This window comes from Lytechinus variegatus, chromosome 15 (genome assembly GCF_018143015.1).
Source record: "Lytechinus variegatus isolate NC3 chromosome 15, Lvar_3.0, whole genome shotgun sequence".
Taxonomy (NCBI): Eukaryota; Metazoa; Echinodermata; class Echinoidea; order Temnopleuroida; family Toxopneustidae; genus Lytechinus; species Lytechinus variegatus.
Genome location: NC_054754.1, coordinates 10195750 through 10212917, shown reverse-complemented (window position 1 = coordinate 10212917; position 17168 = coordinate 10195750). Strand labels below are relative to the sequence as shown.

At 37.4% G+C, this 17168-nt stretch overlaps 1 protein-coding gene across 1 annotated transcript in view; it reads right to left on the bottom strand.

Annotated features, from left to right (window-relative positions):
- The window catches only part of LOC121428957 (E3 ubiquitin-protein ligase UBR4-like), a 124742-nt gene that overhangs the window by 25610 nt on the left and 81964 nt on the right, over window positions 1-17168 (bottom strand). Inside the window, exons 73-89 of the mRNA XM_041625852.1 lie at window positions 16613-16806; window positions 15811-16050; window positions 15391-15529; window positions 14033-14158; window positions 13383-13520; window positions 12446-12627; window positions 11724-11829; window positions 10972-11154; window positions 10297-10381; window positions 9566-9699; window positions 8666-8801; window positions 6835-7052; window positions 6118-6300; window positions 5423-5504; window positions 4680-4853; window positions 4123-4244; window positions 3292-3445 (exon numbers count right to left, since the gene is read on the bottom strand). Coding sequence (XP_041481786.1) covers window positions 3292-3445; window positions 4123-4244; window positions 4680-4853; window positions 5423-5504; window positions 6118-6300; window positions 6835-7052; window positions 8666-8801; window positions 9566-9699; window positions 10297-10381; window positions 10972-11154; window positions 11724-11829; window positions 12446-12627; window positions 13383-13520; window positions 14033-14158; window positions 15391-15529; window positions 15811-16050; window positions 16613-16806 — 2596 coding nt within the window. The remainder of the gene's footprint in view (window positions 1-3291; window positions 3446-4122; window positions 4245-4679; window positions 4854-5422; window positions 5505-6117; window positions 6301-6834; window positions 7053-8665; window positions 8802-9565; window positions 9700-10296; window positions 10382-10971; window positions 11155-11723; window positions 11830-12445; window positions 12628-13382; window positions 13521-14032; window positions 14159-15390; window positions 15530-15810; window positions 16051-16612; window positions 16807-17168) is intronic.

Here is a 17168-nt window from a genome sequence, read left to right as displayed (position 1 = left end):
TGCAGCTTCATTTCTTTGAAGCAATCTCCCCCTACAAATTTGCAATGCTAACTGTGTTAATATTTTTAGAGTTATGCTTAAAACTCATCTTTCTAAATCTTAAATTGATCACATCATATGTTCATTGGCCCATTTGATGGTATTTCTTTATTCATGATCTGGTGAGAAAGGTTAAGTAATATTAGTTTTGATACATTTTGTTATGCAAAGTTATGCAAAGTATTTCTATTTTGTTGTGCAAAGTATTTCTATTTCCTTTATACTTCATTTTTCTCTCTCTGAACCGCTTAGAGGCAATTTTGCGGTATATATAAAATTGTTATTATTATTAGACATAACAATGAAAGTTTCACCTAAATCTTATGTAAAATAACTGATGTTTGAGAATTATGTATTTTGGAAATCCATAAAAAATGAAAATGAAAATCCATGTTTCAATATTCAAAACAAATCTGAAATAGAAATACTCTGAAAATTAATTTTGCCCAATTGATCATGGGCCGGGGTCACTAAGCAGTGCTATATCGGTGTTGCTCTATTCTATAAATCAGTGAAATGCCAAACAGGGTAGTGCAACTCCTTATCTTTTGATCTGACCTGGTCTGAGACCATCGTAGGAGTAGAATCTCACCAATGTATTGTTGTGTTTTATAGTATACCACATTAAACTGCAATTGTAATTCACATTTAATAAATGAGAAACAGCTTCAAGGTGTTTGCTCATAAAATTAAAGAGTTTTAAACATCATAATTGTCTTTATGTGATTATGTTACAGTATGCATGATCAATACCATGTAAAAATTCAAATTTCCATTTATTTATTTATTTGGACAATAAATACTACCTTATGAACCTTATGAGCTTTATCATAATCACCATGATTTTCCTTATCACCATAACCATTTCAATTTCATCACCATCAATACCACCATCGACACTATCATCACCGTAATAACACCACTATCATACCATTTAGCATTTTGTGTGAAATAATAATAAATCATAATTACATCCACAACAATGTTTGGATTTTTTTTAGCAGACTTATACCACCATACTGGTGACATCATTGGATGTAAACATATCTTATACTCGACCATTTCCAACCATTAACATCAGATAGATCAGGAGGAGAGTCTTTAATATATTGTAACTACCTTCCAGTGCCAAGAAATACTGATCAACAAGCATCAGCAACAAACCTTGGAGCAATTATGTGGACCTTCAGATTGATTTAATCAATTTTTTAATTTTCAAAACCAATTACAAAACTGGGAAAACTTCAATATTTCAAAAAGTGAGAACGTATCAACTTCATGTACCATACTGGAAAGCATTGCATGGAGAAAAACACCATTTACAGATCTTGTGCTCAGCATCGCTGGACTGCCTCTGCTGAACTCATTCTCAACCTTAACCATCTGTATTCATTTAATAATATATAAATGTGTATTTTCATAAATTTAAATCATCATGAACACTTTGATCACATTTGCTCTGCTGTTTCTGCACATTTGCAGCTTATTCAATGGATGTAATTCAAATGTGATGTACTTTCGAGAAGGAAAAGAGGCAGTCTTAATCTTCAACTATCCATGTGAAAGTACAGAGGTTACATTACGACATGGATATAAGTTGCCTTTTTACAATTCAGCCAATCCTGAATCTAATAATGTGCCTCAAAACAAACAGGTATTGCCTGTAAATCATAACATAAATGGGACAGAAAAGTGTTCAATCCATCTCATCATTGACCCTGTTGTGCGAAAGGATGAGGGAACGTTTATTTTGACTGCGTATAATAATGGTGTAATGCTTCCTGACTATCCGCGAATTGGGTTACATGTTAAATACCCTCCAGGGAAGGCTTCATGTCAATCAAGTAATTATTATAATGATGGAGTGTGGGGTTCAATACTATGTAAAGCTCCAGTCGGTAACATAGCTGGTCACATTATTTGTTATCAAAATGGTTTAAGACTTCCTTTACTGACTAACCTAGAAAACGGGAAAGAATTATTCAGTCAAATAATATTACTTAGATTAAGAGGGCAACCTGTATTTTGCTGTTCAAGCACATCAGATGTATATAAAAACATCAGTGATTGTACAGACTTTGCATGGGATCCAATTCAAAACATAGAATTAACAGAATTCCCAGGCATTAGCCCTACTCTGCTGTCTACAATCAATCCCATGGTATCTGAAAATCATACCACAGACCATGATGGTTATTCCACTTTAGAAAGTACAACCGTACAGGTTGTCATCAAACACAGATATTTAAGCTGGAAGTACTTGTTTATTGCAGTTTGTATTTTGTTATTGGTGATACTGATATCAGTTGTGCTGTACCATTGTAAAGTAAAATACACGAGAATTAAAGTCAATATGCAACAGACAGTTTGAACAGAACAAGCTTGAGACCTTGTTCATGAACCATAGAGTGCTTATTCCTTTAATGTATCATCACCATCACATATCCACTAAAAATTATATTTTTAAAAATTCAGACCCCAATATTTGCCAAGAAAAAAGTTATGGGTCTTATAGTAAAGCATTAGGCTGATATCTAGCAATATCAAGTTTATACAGCTCATATACATTTTCTGCAAATTTCTGTGCAGCGGTTCATTATTCTATGTCCAACTTTTCATCCATTACACTATTCTGATTTGACAATATTGCTAGTTTAGTTTTTTTTTTTGCTGTTTGTGGTTCCAAATCCCAATTCAAGTTAATCATCATATCCTCTTCTAAAAAATCTCTTAACTATAATTATAATTTTTATCCCTAATTAAAAGATTTCATTCAAAATGTATGCATAGTCCTTTGATTTTTATCCAAACTTAATTTGAATGTTCAATAAATGTCAACATTTTGAAATCTTTTCAGTTTCATTGAACTCCTATATTTGTTTTGCCATCTTACATTTAATCTTCATTATATTCTTGCAATCTGTAATTACCAATTACAAACCTAATGCCCTTAAAATCTCTCCTGTTCTATTTCTTTCTCCCTATCCATTCCCTCTTTCTGTCTCTGCCCCATGTCTCTATAAAACCTACCTCTACATACATTGTATTTTGTTCTTGACATCTCCCATGAGGGGTCCTAAATCTGGTTCATTGGAGCTGTAAGGGTTACCCTGCATCCGACCCTGGAGGAAGGCTTCCTGTTGTTGGTCCTTCTCCAATATTACAAAGAATTCACCTCTTACTCTCACTCTATCTCTCTCTCTCTCTATTACACTCTCACTCTTTATCTTCCTCCTTCTCTCTGAAACCTACCTCTACATATCTTGTTCTTGACATCTCTCATGAGGGGTCCTAGGTCTGGTTCATTGGAGCTGTAAGGGTTGCCCTGCATCCGACCCTGAAGGAAGTCTTCTTGTTGGGGGTCCTTCTCCAAAGTTACAAAGAATTCACCAACTTCGTTCTCCTCCTGGGAATTCAAATTGACAAAAGTAATCATAGATAAGCACTAAAAAATCACCATCATCATCTTCACCACCATCAACCTGATTTAGCCATCAACATAACTAGTACTAAATATATCATCATCATAATAATAAAAACATCATCATCGTTTTTGTTGTCGCCATCTTCATTGTTGTCGTCACTGTCATCATCATTGCTATCATTGTAGTAATCATCTTCACCACAACCATCACCATAAACATCAATGATTTTTACCATTACTAATACAAGAATCAATGTTACCATCATTATACTCGATGCCATCCCTCCCACTAGAAAAATCACCATCATCATCTTCACCACCATCAACCTGATTTAGCCATCAACATAACTAGTACTAAATATATCATCATCATAATAATAAAATCATCATCATCGTTTTTGTTGTCGCCATCTTCATTGTTGTCGTCACTGTCATCATCATTGCTTTCATTGTAGTAATCATCTTCACCACAACCATCACCATAAACATCAATGATTTTTACCATTACTAATACAAGAATCAATGTTATCATCATTATACTCGATGCCATCCCTCCCTCCCTCCTTGTTCTGCTACTTCTATTTCTCTTATTCAACAGCACCCATCCTACCACCAAACCCAACATGAAAATGAAATCGATCTAACTCTCCATGACTTACCGGATATATGATACTGCACAGCCTTTCAAATATGAAGACAGGTGTACGTAGATCCTCTAGACCATATCTCTTTACTGTATCCACACATACCTCCATGAATGCTCTTGTCTCGGTCTCCGTCCCTGAAAAAAAAAATCAGAATACTTAGCATCATTCACAACAAATCAGATTATTCAAGAAATTATTAATACTTACATTTGTATAATGAATATAGAATGTCATAACATTCATCTCCAAAATTGATAACAACGTTATAGTGTACACTGTTGGACTGTTTTTCTCACAACCACACCTACATGTATATGTATCACAATAATCATCATCATCTCCACCATCATCATCACCATCATCTCCATCATAGTAATCAACATCAACACATCACCAGCTCATCATCATCATAAACATCCTCATCATCATCAAAATCATCATCATCATCATCATCATCATCATCATCATCATCATCAAAGACATCATCATCCCAATTTAAGCACCACCGCCACCACCACTACCACTACCACCAGTGTCATCATTTGTATGCATCTAATCGCTATGGTTACCTGATGTCATCTCCTCCAGTAGTTCAAGGAGTGTCTGTTGCGTCTCATCCACCAGCTTGGTGCGTTGGACCACCAGCTTCCTAAGGGCCAGGTACCCATGAAGGACCGGTCCCAGCAGCTTGGACTTGTAATGACGACGGATGGTAGATACATCCAGGAAAGAGGCCAGCAAATCTGTAAGGAAAAACATATTGGGAGTGCTAAATTTTGTTAGGGCTTGGGTTAACTGCGTATGAAGTAGGTAATATCAGTCTTATTCTTTAGAAAATTATCTATATTACAGAAAAATATTTAAAACTAGAATTGAAATCTACATGTACAGTGCATAAATATGTTTCATTTTCACACTGATATTTGTTTTGCATATTTTGCATGTAAACAATTAGAAACACTTTCATGAATTATATGCAATGCCGAGTTCCCACTGTCACGATCTGTTTCATGGTTGGAACAGTGGTCTTAATCGTGGTGTAATTGTGAAGTAATACAATGATTGTATTAGATTGTATAAGATCATGTCAGACCATTCAAGGCCATTGTATTGATCATAGTAACTTTTTTGACGGTTTTACATTTTTCGTGATAATCTAGGCCAATCGCGGCATTTGGATCACATGACAGTCGGGACGAGGCATTTGTTCATTTTTTGATACATACGAAAACAAAACATCAAGATCAGTGACAAAGTGATTAGCAGAACTTTTTTGTTACTAAAAAATTTGTTCTGACACATAACTTCTTACCAGTGAGCATCTTGAGGGCATATCCTTGGGAGAGGTCAGAGGTCAAAGTAGTCTCCTCAAGGGTCGATAGGACATCAATTTCCTGGACACAAACAAAACAAAGATTGGATTTCCTTTCAAGTCCATTAAAACTACTTCAAATACAGTCTACCACACCAATTCACATCTAAATCAACTATTTCCCAGAGGATAAGTACAGAATCCACCCAGCTCCCATAGGCAATGGTCAAACATGGAAAATTAAGCATCAAATAACCAAGTTATATGTACGATTTGTTCCTGGTTAAATTTACTGTTTAAACATTTTGGAATGTTAAAAAAAAACACAGCAATTTACACATGCAATGTCAGTTCTCTCCTAATGTCTAAAAAAAGTTATTTTGCCCTCATAAGCCCAAATCTAAAAGTAAAGTCGGTTAGTCGATTCTTTAAAAAAAAAGAATATTACCTTGATTGCTGAGCAGAAAAATCATACACAAGATGATTTATGCAATCAAAATGCATAACAAGTGCTTTTCAAGCCACTGAAAACAAATTTGAACAAATTCTTTGCCCAAATCTGACATTTTCTTTAAAAAAAAAACATTTGGTAACACAACAAATGTTAATTTGGGCCTAGCATATATCACAGTTTAGACAAATTTAGAAACCCTGTTACCTTTCTCAGTGAGGGCAATATCTTGACCATGTCTTACCTTGGCAATGAGCCCAGCCAGGTGGGGTAGGAGTCCCTTGGCTGCCAGGTAGAGCTTCCAGTGATCCGCCTTGATGAGACGTTGGTACAGGGCCAGAAACTCCTGGGCACTCTCTCCACTTGGTCCGACCTGGTCCAAGTAGCTGGTCAGCAGGTCTAGCATCTGCTGGCGACGGCTGGACACCTGAGGTGGTCATTTGGAATAGAAGATAATGAGTGATATATGAGTATATCTACAACGATGTGCAAAAGCATATCAGAAATACATCTTGGATTTGAGATTGTGGTTGATATGAAGTGTGTGAAGAGAGTGATGGAGAAAGAGAGAGAGAGGAAGAGATCAGGCATGATAGATGATAGAATGAACGGGATAGACAGGTTGAATCAGAGTGTGTGTGTATGAGAAAAAAAGACATACAAAGAGAGAAGGGATAAAAAGAGAGAGAGAAAAAAAAGCATAGATTATGAAAAGGCAATTGAAGGGAAATAACAGAGATAAAGGATGGCCTACATAAAGCAAGTGACATCATCATTCTTCATAAAAAACATGCATGTCTCAGAAAAAGCGCTTTCAAGACATGGTAAATCTGCATGGACAAGTCATTGATTCATCAAATCAGCTAGCTCCATTTTGCTTTAAAAGCATCAGTGAATACACTTACTATGTGGACCCTTGCTTTCCTTTTTCAAAGCCGAGTAACAGAGGTAGAACTCTTACCTGACAGACGCTCTCTACGATATTAGAAGCCACCTGTCGAGCGGCTCTTGAGGACGAGGAGAAGAGAACCCTACACAGCCAGGTGTTACCACCAAGGTTGAGGGTGTCTGGTGACTTCTTGGTGCTTGCCATCCAACGTCTACCGTACTTCTCCATCAGGTATCGTGACCTCGCCTGCTGGGATGGGAGCTTCTTCTCACTGGTTTCTGGTGATGCAGCTAGGAAGGAAAGGGAGTGAGCCAAGGGGTAAATCAATGTTGAAATCGCTATTCCTTGATTGAAGATATATCACTTCAAATGTAACAAAGAGTGGGTCAAATCCTATTATCTCTGGTTTTGCATAAGTTCAGTACTCTTCTTCTAATGTAATCTTCAAAGCACACTGAATCTATCTCAAGGTATTATTATCTATGAGTGTTCAGACCTACTAACGTAACGGAAACTGACACTCTAATTTGAGGAGAGGATAGGATGCAATGACCTTCCCCTTTCCCAGAAGAAGAAACACCTATCAGTTTTGCTGTAATTCAAAGCGCTGCATACTATTACCCCAGATTTAGCAAGGCTACTCTGATCAAAGATAGGAATTTCTTCCAATCAGGTATCCATTTACTGTACTACACCTGGGTGGAAAGTAGCAAATATAGATAGAGAGTAGCAAATATGTCACGGCCTTGCCAAAGGATACAAGTGCTGCAGTGGGATACAAATCCCAGACTTTGTAATTCAAGTCTGCAGTCTTATGCCTAAACCAGAGCACCTCTACCATTATTCAGTATCAGTCTCATTCAATGCATTAATAGGTTCCATGACATTTGCCCCGATGGAAAATCTGTTTGTTAAGCCAAATATAAGACCTAGGGTGGTATTCTGAGATCCATTTTATCTCAGATAAAATAACATATTTTATCTCCGTTAAATCAGTGAGATCAAATACTTTTAAATTCTCAGAATTGGTATTCTGAGAACAATTTTATCTTCATTTTATCTTTGTAAGACACACCTACTTTTTAATCAATATCCAATTAGAAACGCGCTTTTATAGCTCTCTCGTGTCACTCAACCAATTGGAATCCATTCCGCCAGGAGGTGTGGCAAAGGGGACAGATTACGTCAATTTATTGACTTCAAATACACTTGCACTATACGCTTGCGCGTCATTAAAGATATTTCTTTTTAACAAAAAGGACAATACTCTCATCTTTTTTCGAAGTCTCTATCGCATCTTTTCAAGCATCATTTCAAAGACAATATTAGTCAAGATATATCCTATGAAATACTTTCTGATTGTACAGGAATAACGTTAAGGTGTTATTCTCAATAAATATATAATTTTTCTTCATTTTCATGTCAACATTTGGGGTTAATTCACCTATAAATATTGGTGAAATAAACGTCGCGGAGATAAAATAGCCCCTACCCTCTTTTAAGTTTATTTCATTTTTTTCTTCAAAGTAACTTGGGCGCAAGCACATCATCCGCGTTGCAATACCCAGATACGCGATGGGTATGTCTACGCAGGCACTGTTCTGTTGCGTATCATCTCTAGTTACGCAAGATAAAATTTATACGCAAGATAAAATTTTAAATTTTATCTCGGAGATAAAATGTCATCTCAGAATACCAATTTCATTTTAAGAGATAAAATAAAATATTTTAAAGATAAAATGACCTCAGAATACCGCCCCTGACCTCCAAAACTAAATAAACCCCTACTCCTTATCTTTACATTATTCTGAACCAAAAACTATTACAACCGGAGCAAATGTCACAGGAGGGAATGTTGTGTCACCGCATCGGAGACACCGAACCTCCCTACCACCTGTCTTACCTGTTTTGTTCGAGGGAACTCTTGTCTTCCATTGAGTGTACCCTACAGGACCCTCTCCTCCCATCCATCGGGTTGTGTTGATGTAGATATCACTTCCTGCTGGCTTCACGGTGCTTAGATTCTCAACAGTCTTCTCCTACACAGAAAGATCCAAGGAACACTTTAAGCCTCCTTCACATGGTAACTTGTTAAATTTGTTGCCCCTTAAAGAAGACTTTCACAATTTGTGATCATATTTGGTTACTTCATATTTTGCACACGGTCCCAAGGGTCGCAGATAGTAACGCCACAATTGCGAAAGACCCTTTTAAAATGCGAAGAAAGTGTTCATCATGTACATGTAATGTTACACAGATCAACAGTGAACATCAGCAAATTACCTACTCCTAAAATTCATGAAAACTTATGTGACTTTCAGGATAATATATTTTCAAGCAAACATGAAGATGTGCAGAAGATATAAGGATTTACTCACAAAGTGTAAAACATTGCAGAGCAAAGGTATAAAAGAAGGGAGTAAGAAAGGATCGGAAGGGAGAACAAAAGAGGAAAGAAGGAAGAGAAGTAAAGAAAGGACAACAAAGAGAGAAGGGCAGAAGAAGGAAGATGATAAAGATAGAAGAATGAAAGAAAAATGAGAGAATAGGGAATGAAACAAGATATGGAAAGAAAGAAAGAATAGAAAACAATAGTAACATAATAAGGAACAAAGAAAAAAAACAAAGAAAAAGAAATATGAAAAGAGAAAAAAAATGTAAAAAGAATACAAATAAAGACCCAACAATTACACCAACAAAATCAAAAGAGGGGGGGTACAATGAAAACAGAAGACAAAGAACTTGAAGGGATGGATGACGTCACAATGACCACACAGAGAATAAGAAAGGGAACTTCTCTTACAAGTACCTTGTTCTTCTTGCTGGTTGGTTGAGGAGGCTTGACCAGATGATGAAGGATGCGTAGGCATGGTAACGTGATGTTCTCCATCACGACTGGGTTGCATGTCTTGACAGCCATCAAGAACAATTTCATCACTGAAACAAAAAAATAATTGTTTGGAATGATACCGATTTACTCTCATCATGCTAAAAAGATCAATATGAATTAATTATGAACTTTTCTTTCATCAGAATATATCAATTCAAATGATTTAGTACATGAAAATGTCATATGTGTTTTTTGAAATTTATTTATCTTTCTACCTGCTACCAACCAATTCTAAGATCTACATGTATGAATATTCAAATATGTAAAAATAACTAGATTGAAATTTAGGAGCTGTAAGTGAGTGCATATGAGTACATACAATGTGAAATTAAATCATTGTTTATGTTTTCAACCAAATGAGAGAATACTTAGCAACTTTGGGCTGCACAAAAATCTTATAAAGTACTTTTACTCTGCCCATAAATATTAAAACATCAAAATAATATCAATTTATATTCACATGGGCATTACTGGGAAAAAAAGGATGATTAACTGAAATCAATCATTAATTTGAGGACTGTGAAGTTCTCTGAATACAAACAGGCTTCTCGCATGGTCCTATCTGGTTCAATTGGCAAGATAATGCAGATCCTAGATAATACTTCTAAATCTCATATGCACCTTTTTACGGAGAGCAAACTTACCACATTTGAGTCTCTTTTCCCAGCACGAGTCATCCTTCTCAATGGTATGGATTAACAGAGCCATCTCATTACGCACAGCACCAGCCTAGATTTGGAAATTTTAAATGAGAATTATGGGGCAAAATGGCAATAAAATGAGACTGCCGAAGATAGAGTATATACACCAGAGTATAAGACCCAATGTCAGATCAAGGGTGCGCCCTCCCCCCCCCCAGGTTTGATAGTTTTGACAGTCAACCAGAGTTGTGCTTCCACTTTTGTAAGGGTTTGTCATTTCCTTTGAAAAAAACAAAGACACTTGCACCAAAAGTTACTATTCTACTCACTTTACCAGCCAGAGCATTCTTCCATGGAATACTCGATTTTGATTGGCTGTTGAGCATTGTCATGAACCATGGTAGTTACCACAGGAGGACATAAGTTACTTAATTGTAACTTAGATGAAATGGGTCTAGATCTCCCATTCAGACACACTTCATGCAATGGATTAGATTCAGTTGTACCGTCTGAAATTCGACCATCTTTCATCAAAGTCAGTATGTTCTTCTACAAGAAGTAATACAAATAGAATTCACAATAAAGAGATAGTACAACATAAAATAAACAAAAATACAAAAAAATTTTTGGTATAGACATGTAGTTCCAAAATAGTTTTGAATACAGTAAAATACTTACCAAGTCTGGGTTTGACCTATGACCTTGAAGGGCGGAACCAATCCTAGCCATGAGAATGTCGTTGAGTAACTGAGTGGCTGGAGCATTGTCTCGGGTTAGCAGGAACAGTAGCTGGCGCACTTCTGTTCGGATGATGGCAGATCCGCGTCGCATGTTGTATCCAACCAACTCCTGGATTAGCCCCTGTAGCGTGATGTGAAAAGTGCATCAGAAGTAGAGAGATAAATAATGGCCCTGATGTGTCATAACTAATTTCATATTTTCTGGCGGAAAAAACAGTTTATTGATCTACGTTGGCCAAGAAACATCCTATCAAAAGATTCTGAATCGCTATTTATTAGGGCATTTGAAAATTTTGAAAGTCATGTGAATAGGTGAATAAGAAAAATGTCTTATTTTAGCAAATAGAAAATTATGGTACATTATCTTGTAAATATTAACACTCTTACTGATGTAAAAAAAAAGTAAAAATCTGAATCTTTTAGATATTTTTACAAAGCAAGTATATATCAGGATCATGATTCCTGTTAGTCTTATATCATTAGACTTTTGAAAAAAAGTTATTCACATGTAAATTTGTATATACGTAATATTTTGAAATAATGATTCCCCAAGGAAGAGACAACGAAAAAACAAACAAAATTTGGATCATGATGATTTACAGAGCGTAATATGTATATTAAATTGAGTGGGCCCTGTACGCTGATGGGAATGAATGAATGAAGTTAGAAATCAGAAGTCAGTTTACTCACCTGGTTGACTAGTATCTGTTTGGTTTCCGGATGGGACGCCAGGGCTCTGAGAAGGGTCACGCAATGTTCCGTAGCAGCCGCTGCACATCCATAGCAACGCCCAAGACTGGAAAATGATAGGAGTGGGAAGGTCGATTAAGACAGATGTTGAAAACTTTGTCATATCATTGATCAATTTATTCAATGTAACATGGCATAACACTAGATTTATGCAGTGCTTCAAGCAAAATACAGCTTTGGAAATAATAATTCGACCATACTGTATGGGAGTTTAGCCGGAAAATGGTCAAATAATTATTTCACAAATTGTACACTAAGATATCATGGATCTGTTTTTTGGATTCATTCCAACACAAAGCACATCATATCCACTCCCTGGGGAGCGTTGCTACAAGAGGACATATGGCAATAACAAACCAAGGCCAACTAGGCGACCTTAACATAAAGCTTAACATTGATCGCAGGCATGATTTTAACTGCATTAATAATTGTGTATGATCAATCATACACAATAGACCCACAATCAAAGCTAATATTTCTGGTATAGGGCCCGAATACGAATTTACCCTTGGGTATAGAGTGGCAAATATAGAAAAATGCCTTGCCAGGGATAAAACTAAATTATCATTGCATTTCAAGTGGGTACATATATAAAGACAAATTCAAATTAACGTTTATCATTTCATTTCAAAGATGAACCTTACAAGGAAAAGATATCCTACCTCCTTTCTTGCTGGCAGCTGGCGACCTCCATGGCCATGGCACTGGCTGTTGGGGTGGGGTGAGGGCTGGGTAGGGGTGACATGAGGGGGGTCATTCCGGAGTGTGGTCCTCCAGCTTTCAAGGAGGATTCCCTCTGCCGGCAGTCATACTCAACAAGCTCCTTACGGCAGGCAAGGACTTTCTGTAACATTACAGAAAAATATGCAACATTTATATAGTGCACAATACAATGTTTCAGCTTACTATTTATATGTACCAGCTTTAAGCATAACTACTCTGATTAAGCATTCAAGGAATTTCTTCCTACCAGGTACCCATTTACTACATGTACTCCTGGGTGGGGTATTGATACAAATGTTTCCTCCTCATTATCATTGTTTTATCATTTCTCTTCAGCATTTCGACTCTTCCTTCAATTTTCTTTCTGTGTATTTTTCCTTCTTGTCCTCCCCTCCTTCACCCTCTTTTCTATTCCCCTCCTCTCTACTGCTCCTCCTCCTCCTCCTTTTCTTTCTCCTTTTCATACTCTCTTCCTCCTCTCCCTCCTTCATCTCTTTCTCCTCCTCCGTCTACTTCTTCCTTCCCTCCCCCTCCCTCTTCATTCTTCTCATCTCCTCCGAAGTCATCTTTCTTCTTCTCCACCTATTCTTCAACCTTCCTTCCCTCCTTCTTCTCCGACTCCTTCCTCCTCATTCTTCCTATCTCCTTCCTTTTCATCTTTCTACTTCTCCGGCTCTCTTTCATCTTTCCTTCATTCCCTTTTCATCTCCTCCTCCTTTCTCTTCATTCTCATCTCCTCCTTTGTCACCTTTCTACTTTCCCAGCTCTCATTACTCCTACCTTTCCTCCTTCTCCCCCTTTTCCTCTTTCCCTTAACCTTCCCATCTCCCCCCCCTCTACCATCACCATCACAACCCCTCTTCACACTGGCCATACCTGTATGATCTTGCTAAGCTCTTCAAAGGTTCCCTTGCAGTCTCCACAGTAGCGCTGAGCCAGGAGCTGGATCACACGGTTGACGGTGGCCACCCCGGAGCTCCCCGAAGGACCACTGGAGGCTCCAGTCGCAAGATCCTGCAGGAAGAAAATATTTAATGAAGGAAAATGAAACACCTCCAACAACATTGAGTCAATTTCTACACCATCACAACACCTGTCACCTCTAACACGAGACTTACATTAAAGAGGAAGCCATTTCAATAGCATAATTGTTACAAAGCCTAACAACTTACAAAGGTTTAGTCCATATGTCCTTATTCCAAATTTACCCTAAAGAAAATATAACATTCACAAACAGATTAGAAAATCTGTTCATGAACTTTGTAAGTTAAATGAAAGAAGGGACGAAATCAAAATGTTGCTCATTTCTATGAGTTTCGATTGAATTTCTATGTAAGTTTAATGAGATCTGCATGATGATTTTCAAGTATTTTACATATGATCAAAACAGGAACCACATTCACACACCTAGCTCAATTCTATTAATTCAAAATACCTTCACACGAATGACAATAAAACCAATTAAACTAGAGCAGCTGAACTTCATGGAAACTTTTTTCTCCCTCCTCAATTTTCAGGTTACTTACCGAAGATTTCTCCCCACCCGCTTCATGGACTTTGACTAGCAGAGCTTCAAGCTGAGGGCGGTGTGACACCAGCTGGCGGTAGACACGGTCTGCCCTCTCAAGCAATGAATTGATGCTGGTAGTGGCCTAGATGTATCAAAGTAAAAGGAAAGCAGTAATCAATATTCGTCCAGTAGAGGTTTCATCAGGAGGCATCTTCATATTTTATGGGGCATTAAAGGGGAATGAAACCTTTGGAACAAATAGGCTTGAGTAGAAACAGCAAAATCAAAGAATAAGAGTAAAGAAAGTTTGAGAAAAATCGGACAAATAATGAGAAAGTTATGAGCATTTGAATATTGCAATCACTCATGCTATGGAGATCCTCCCATTGGCAATGCGACAAGGATGTGTGATGTCACTGATGAACAACTTTCCCTTTGGTGGACTATAAAATACCCTCAAAATGTCTCTTTTTGCTTTTTCTTACAATGATACAAACTCTTTATCCATGATGTATTCTTAAAAAAATATGTATTACATGCCCTCATGTAAAAAGAACACATGATCTATGGATAGATGTGATAAAAGAGGCAATTCAAGTGAAATATATACTAAAGTAATGGGGAGAGTTGTTCATCAGTGACATCACACATCTTTGTCGCATTGCCAATTTGCTATCTCCATAGCAATAGTGATTGCAATATTCAAATGCTCATAACTTTCTCATCATTTGTCCGATTTTTCTTAAATTTTGTTGATCTGTTTCTTTGATTTTCTGTTTTCACACAAGCTATCTTGTTCCAATGGTTTCATTCTCCTTTAAGGAAAATAAAAGAAAATATCAACAAAATGAAATGAGAATTATAATGATAAAATGCAACATTTATGTTCCTAAGTGTTGCATACTATATCCGGCGTTATAGCATGGCTACCCTGATCGGGCCCATCGAGTATTCGAGGAATTCCTTCTCACCCGTTACCCATTTACCACACCAGGGTGGAGAGTGGCAAATGTAGATAAACACATTGCCGAAGGATGCAAATGCTGCAGTGGGATTCAAACCCCGGACCTTGTGGTTCAAAGTCCGGAGACAACACCTCAATGAGAGACATAGAAACATACAAACCAACGTGGAAAGCCAATGTACAGCAATATTCATCGATTTTCTGACAATTGCTTTTGACAGATTGTAAAAGAGGAGATGCATGAATTCATGAAGAGTAAATACTACCCCCCCCCCCCGCAAGAATATTTTTCAGAAAAAATGGGATGGGGATCAGAAGGCCTATAGAGAGGTTTTCTTTCTCTGAGAATAATAAGAAGATAATTCAATAACCACAGAAATCATGGTATCAAAGAGAATTTAATTCATTACCTTCTTTCTATCTTCCTCGTTCTCAATGGGATCAACAGCGCAGCAAGCCCTCGCTGTCAGGGTGTAGTCAAACTTGGCATACTTGCAGAATCCGCAGGAGTTGCAGAGGAACGGGTCTTTTTCATCATAGTTGATGGCTCTTTACAAATAGAAACATGAAGGAAATACACACATAAAAATAATATAAAATTTTTGCACACCTTCCAAGGTTTTGTCAAATTCATACCAAAATGGTTAGGAATACCTTTAGTTTCTGATTTACTTAGCAATGCTTTTCAACACATTCAAAGTAAACTGACCAAATTGATGCTTATTATAAACATGAGGTCTCAACAATCTCTGGCTACTCTATTCGGTGCACTTCAGCAATCACTTCAAACTTCAAATGCAAGGCTATTTGTATATCAACCTCAAACCCACCTGCACTTGTGACACTGGAAAACATTCTCCCCACAGTTGCCGCAGACACCGGGATTGGCCGGCACCGAAGCACTGCAGCGAGGACACTGCAGAGTCTCGGCAGATGCTGTCAGGTTATCGTAGAAGTCAGCGTACTCGATCATAATGTTTGCAGCGACGATGGGGAGGGGGAATTCAAGCTTGAGTTCAGTCTGTCCAGCGGCAAGCACACATTTCTTGGCCTTGTGCCAGATGGTAGGTCTGAAATTATGATGAAATGATCAATAGTTCTCTGTTAATTGAATGTAGATAGTGGGCCTGTGCTTCATTTACAGTTCCTGAAATCTACCAATAATGTACATGCATATTCAAATATTAATGAAAAGTAAAGGCTAGACAATATCCAGAAGAAAATAAATTACAAGAAGAGGAAATGAACTAGGGAACTGTATTCAGAGGTTCAAGGAAGCAGTCATAACTGAAAGAGAGACAGTTGTAACACTCATCATTATGGTGACATAACCAGCTTCATCTGGTATATAGAGTGCATCTAGTCGAGTCAATCCAAGAATTTAGTTCTTCAATCTACGTATCAAGTACCAAGGTTCAGACTTTCTTTAACATTTCAAAGTCAGTGGTCTTCTAAGCAAATTTTTGTCTGTTCCAAACCTCAGTTTCAAACACAGTTGATAGGCTGAGCCACTTATTGTAGTGCATCAATTGTCCTTGGAAAGAACTTCAAGCAATAGGTTCCCTCACTGATAATACTTCCTTACAAACATACTTGTGTGTCTTAAAAGAAGATTAACATAACCAGACTTACTTGTTCTTGAGTTCAACAACAGACTGGACGGTGCGGTTGTTGTAGTAGATGTTGATTGTCCTCACCATCTTGGTGCGTTTGAGATCGCTGATGCGGAGCGTTACCTTGGCGATGGTGTGGGTCCCGACAAGCTTCACGATCTGGGAGTTGGCCGTGTTACGTGAGTCGACCTTCAAAGCTGTCAGTTTCATATTCTACAGAAAGAAAAGAAAATTATATGATGTTTGAAGGTCTGCATGGTGTTATGGATAATCGCAGAAGTGGTTGACGGTACAACAAGTGGTAAGTCCTGGAAAGTCCAAGAAATGTGCATAGAGGTAGAAGTGAAATGGAGAGGCGATAAAGTGGAAGATTGGAAGGTAGGTATTGTAGAGTGCTGTCCTTAAAGACTGTAAACTAGAAAGTTAAAAGATTTGAGTAGTTGGAGAAGATGAGAGAAGGATGGCTGGAGCAGAGAAGAGTTGCAGAGCAGGAGAAAAGACTTGATGTTTAGGGCAGCTTTACTATCTGTCTTCAGAATAATACTTATGTCGTAATATGATCATTTTGTTGAAAG